This window comes from Diabrotica virgifera, chromosome 7 (assembly GCF_917563875.1).
Source record: "Diabrotica virgifera virgifera chromosome 7, PGI_DIABVI_V3a".
Classification (NCBI taxonomy): Eukaryota; Metazoa; Arthropoda; class Insecta; order Coleoptera; family Chrysomelidae; genus Diabrotica; species Diabrotica virgifera.
In genome coordinates, this window is record NC_065449.1 from 164883633 (window position 1) to 164889161 (window position 5529).

The window sequence follows — 5529 nt, forward strand, 5'->3', positions numbered from 1 at the left end:
TGGTATAATTGATTCATGTAAAATTAGTTAGAGTTGTACTATAATTTTCGTTGTTTTTAAGTTTTGCAAAGTTTTGTTAAAACCTGAGTTTTTCTCAATATCGTTTTGCAGTTTTTTTAAAAATATTTTAAAATAAATATCCAGTTAGTGTTAATATTGTATATTATGGTCGGTATATTTTATACTTTATTTTTGTTTTAATCTTCTAAAATCATTATTGCAAAATCTTTTTAAACGCTTTTATTTAGTTCAATCGTTTGAGTCAAATTTTTAGACGTTAATTTGACTGCCTTTTCTTCACTGGAAATGAATGAAATTTTGCAGATATATGGATTCGCGGGAACAATACACGAATAATCGATCAACAAAATTTTTTTTATGTTTATGAATTGTTTCAATAAAAAAAAACTATTTTAATGGAAAATGCTTAAATTCTCTTGTTTTTTAGAATGTAGAAACTTGAAACTTTTACAGATTGTAGCTAATTATATGAACTATACATAATTTCACTTTCTACGTTATTTGTTTACGTTATGCTTCATATATAAACAATAAAGTTTCAAATTTATCCAGTTTCCGTCCGATTTCTATCCAGTTCTCAGCGAAAAAAAGTTATGGCACCGCAGAGGGACGAATGCTGCCCTTAGTATTGTTGTGGGCTTCGACTGTCCATAAAACTCAAGGTTTGACTGTTGACTCGCTGCGCTGTCGTGAACTTGGGCCCGAAAGTGTTTGCGTAAGGACAGGCTTAAAAGCCTGCATTGAGTCTGCAAAGCTTACGTTTCATTGAGCCGAGTGTGATCATTACGGTACGCATCCACACAAGGGTGAACCCCGCTCGGTGTAGCTGCTCAAATGGATACAGCATGCGCTCCCTTACATATAAACCGCAAACCGATTGAAACGAAGAGTGTACGCGCCAAGCGGCGATCACCGACGTATCCACTATGTGGAGCTACTACACCTAGCGAGGTTTACCCTTGTATGGATACGTACCTTTAGACGGCTTGCGCATCGAAGAACTGCATTGCGAGAAATTAACAGCGTCTACACCGTGCAATAGTAAAGTATTACAAGAGATGGAAATACTGCGAACACTGTAATAGTCGTAAATAATGATTTTGATTTAAGAAATATATGAAGAAATTACAGAAAATGTACAATGAATGTATCAAAAGTTAAAATAAATGCAAAAAAAGTATCTGTCATATACCAACATCCTCTTTTTAAACATGACGATATATTTTAATGTTTGAAAAGTGAAAGACTAAAAAGTAAAAAATAAAACAATATGAAAAAAAAAATTTAAGAAACGCTTTTATTTAGTTAAGAGTGACTAAAAGTTAAAATATAAAAAATCAACTAAAAAGCAAAAAATAAAAAAAATCAAACTCGACGGATTATTCGAAAAAAAAACGTTCGCTAAAAACGAAAAAATCTAACATATTCGTTAAAGAAAAGCGTGGGGCGCGTCCTCATCGAATAAACGGTTTTCGCCCCACGCTTTTCTTTAACGAATGTGTTGGATTTTTTAATTTTTTTAACGAACGTTTTTTTCGAGTAATCCGTCGAGTTTGATTTTATTTATTTTTGCTTTTTAGTTGATTTTTTAATATTTTAACTTTTAGTCACTTTTTAATATTTAATATTTTTTTAATAAAAGCGTTTCTTAAAAAAATGTTTTCATATTGTTTTATTATATTTTCTACTGGTGTTTTAAATACCGTAAGAACTTTTATACTTAAACCATTTACATGTATAACACTTTTTGTATAACCAATTTAAAATTGTGAATTCAAAACAAAGATTATTCTTATTCATCACTTGATTTTTGTTTCAGCATTGGCATTTTGCGACTGGTCAGCAAAAGCAGAAGACACGAAGAGACATGCTCAAAACACATACATTTCCCAGAGCGTTCACTAACAATTTTTACAATTTAGAAGACCTAATATCAAGTGAAACAGAAAATATAATTTCTCAGATTTAACCCAACGGAAGTACACAGTTAAAGAAAATTATTTCACGTAACTGTGCAAATATATTTCTTAGCCATTTCTGCTCCAAAAAATATGATACTGAGAACAAAAAATTTGTCCAGATGGTCGGTAACTTTGACGAAATTTTTTATGAAGTAAATCAAGGGTACGCAGCTGACTTTTTACCCTTCTTGACACCGTTTTTAAAGAAGAATATGAATAGAATGAAGGCAGTTACTCATGAAATCAGACAATTCGTTAACGAGGAGATCATTGAAAAAAGATACCATGAGTTTGATGTGGATTCGGAACCTAGGGACTACGTAGAAAATTTGATCAAATCAGTTAAGGATGACGAGGTTGACTTCACGTGGGAAACTGCTTTATTTGCTTTAGAAGATATCATTGGTGGACATTCTGCCGTGGCAAATTTTTTGGCGAAATTATTTGCGTTTCTAGTCAATTAATCCGAGGTCCAAATAAAAATTCAGAACGAAATTGATGACAACGTAGGGAAAAACAAGCTCGTTACAATTGGAGATAGAAATGCTTTGCCATACACTGAAGCTGTTATTTATGAAGCTATTAGACTAATTTCTTCACCTATTGTACCTCGAGTTGCCAATAGAGACAGTTCTATTAATGGTGAGTAATAATTTTTTTTTTATGTTTTGTTGTGGCCTCTATTATTATTTAATATTTTTTAATTTTTTGTTCTGTTTTGGTACTCATTATTTTGATATTGTTTTATTTAACTTTATTGTTTTGATGTGTAGATACTGTGTGACTCTTTCACATTTAATTTATTGTTTCTCCGTTTTCCGTTTTTGTGGTCGTGGAACTGATTAAGTCACTAATACTACTAACTTTTCATTCGTTCTGTTTATATGTTGTTTTGACGTCTACTTTTTTTATACACATTTAAATACAGAGTGGGCCAAAAAAAGAGTCCACCTCGATATTTGGAAGTATTTATTAGATTTTAAGGAAACAAAAAAAACAGGTCAACTTTCGGTCTAAGGAGGACACATTTTTACGGTACATACATCTGTCATTTGTCAACCCCCTTCCTTTCACTTCCCCCACCCGTTATTTTTAAATAGGGAATAGGTGTTTTGCGCTAGCTCATTTGAAAAGTTATTCAATTTTTAATTCAGTAATATCAACATTAACATAATTATTTATATAGGGTGTCCAAGAAAAAAATCTTTTAATTAAATTAATTGACATAAAAAGAAGAATGTATGTAATTTATTTAATTCAAAATACATTCTACCGCTGTAATAAAACAGAAATTATTTTTTTTGAGAAATAGACATTGTTTTTCGCTTAATTTCAATGTTCAAGTTGCCGCCCATCTGTCTCTTGGTAGGTTGAATATTGAATTTAAGCAACAATGTTTATTTATCAAATAAACATTTTTTCTGTTTTCTGTCAGCACTAGAATGTATTCCGAGTTAAATAAATTACATACATTCTGTCATTACATTACTTACATACTGTCTTCCATACCTTTGCCATCCAACTTCATTATGGTCTCCTTCGATGTGACAAATCTCTTTACAAATGTTCCAAGACAAGAAACCATACCCATTATTAGTGATTTATTATTATCCAACAACATAGATCCTCAAAAAATCCTTCACATCACATCTCTGTTACAATTTTGCCTGTCTCAAGATTTTTTTATATTTAACAACAAACTATACAGACAACCAGAAGGGTTAGCCATGGGAAATCCACTCTCTCCTTTGCTAGCTGATCTTTTCCTAGATTCACTTGAAACTAAGTTCGTTCAATCACGTCCTGAAATTATTCTATGGCACAGATATGTAGATGACATTTTAGCATTCATTGAAGGTCCCACCAACACACCCAATCACATCCTATCTTTGATCAATGGTCTACACCCATCTATCAAATTTACACTAGAGACTGAAATCAACAACAGTATTAACTTTCTAGATCTAACTATTGAAAAGACACCTTCTAAACTGGAATTCTCAATCTTCCGAAAACCTACACAAACTGACCACATCATCCCAAATTCATCTAATCATCCATACCAACAAAAAAAGTCAGCTTTTCACTGTTACATACATAGACTGTTGAACATCCCTATGTCCAACGACAACTACAATAATGAGGTTTCTATACTAAAACAGTTAGCAGTCAACAATGGTTACTCTCCTTTGATAATCGACAACATTATAAGAAATAAATTGCTCAAAATAAAATTAAATCAAACCTTTAACACAGAAGAACACACTTCCAAAAACTGCATTTACAGATCTATTTCCTATTTGGGACCAATTTCAGATAAACTGTCAAGTGTAATATCAAATAAAGTTGAGAACCTCAAAATTTCATTTAAAACTAAAAATTCAATCAAATCATTGTTTAGTAAAACCAAAGACAAATTAGATAAATTAAATAAGAGTGGCATATACAAGCTATCATGTGGTGAGTGTAGTACCACCTATGTAGGAAGGACAATGAGAACCCTTTCTCAGAGAATCAAGGAGCATGTCAGAACTCCAGAAAAATCAAACTTTGGCTATCATGTTAAATCTACCAATCATTCCTTCTCTCCCACTAAAGACAGCCAAATTTTGCATAACATCCCATCTAAAAACTATAGATTAATGAATTTGTTGGAGGACCTGGAGATTTCTAGAGAGATGAAGTCTAATCCTGATTTTTGTGTTAATACTCAGATCAATTTAAATTGTAATTATAAACCTCTCTTCAAGTATCTGTGGGAGACAGTTGAGTAGTGACCTCTTGCAATCTTTTATGTATATAAAAACTATTGTATTTTTATTCAAAATTTAATTTTATAACTTTATATAACACAAAAAAAAAGGAAAACATTTGACTATTGGCCAGATTTATATATACATTATTAATACAGATTCTACCAACAAGTAATGAGAGCCTTAGAAATAAAACACCTAACAACAAAAGTGTTCGAAACTATTTTGTTAAAAATTGAATTCCACCGAACACTATATCCTTCTATTTTGTCATCAACGTCTTACAACAATAGACACTGAATATACCCATTTTAACATCATAGCATTTAATAAAATCATTTAATATTTCTACATAAACATTAGGGTTTCAACTTAATAAAATATCCATACACCAAGTCAAGGTCATTGCAATGACTTACATAAATGACAAAAAGATGATAAATAACAACAATATAATATTAGCTCAATCTTTAACCTCAACAAGTTAACGTCTTCTGAATATTGAATTTGAGAATTCACAATCAAAATTGATCTTTCTCATTACTTTCTGTTTAATATTTTTTTTTTTTGTTTTTTAATTTTTTTTAACTTAACACAGTGTATGTAAGTTGGGCCAATTAGTCTCAAAATCAAGCATGTCATCAATTAATTTAATAGTTGATTAGTACAAACATCTAAGGTACATTTCCTTATCAATTTCATTGTAAAAATTTTCAATTTTCCTTTCAATATGTTTAAAATATTCATGTTTCAACGTCAGCTGTCAACGTCAACGCAGAACAGATAAAAGCAGA

The 5529-nt window shown here is 31.0% G+C and overlaps 1 protein-coding gene across 1 annotated transcript; it reads left to right on the forward strand.

The window, feature by feature from the left end:
• The first annotated feature begins 1997 nt into the window (after positions 1-1997).
• LOC126888860 (cytochrome P450 307a1-like) lies at positions 1998-2615 on the forward strand. The gene has a single exon (XM_050657284.1). It carries the CDS (start codon positions 2102-2104, stop codon positions 2444-2446), a length of 345 nt encoding a protein of 114 aa, XP_050513241.1. The 5' UTR covers positions 1998-2101; the 3' UTR covers positions 2447-2615.
• The last annotated feature ends 2914 nt before the right edge of the window (positions 2616-5529 follow it).

Coding starts and splice junctions, on each gene's coding strand:
- LOC126888860 (XM_050657284.1), top strand. CDS start 2,102: ATGGTCGGTAACTTTGACGAAATTTTTTATGAAGTAAATCAAGGGTAC.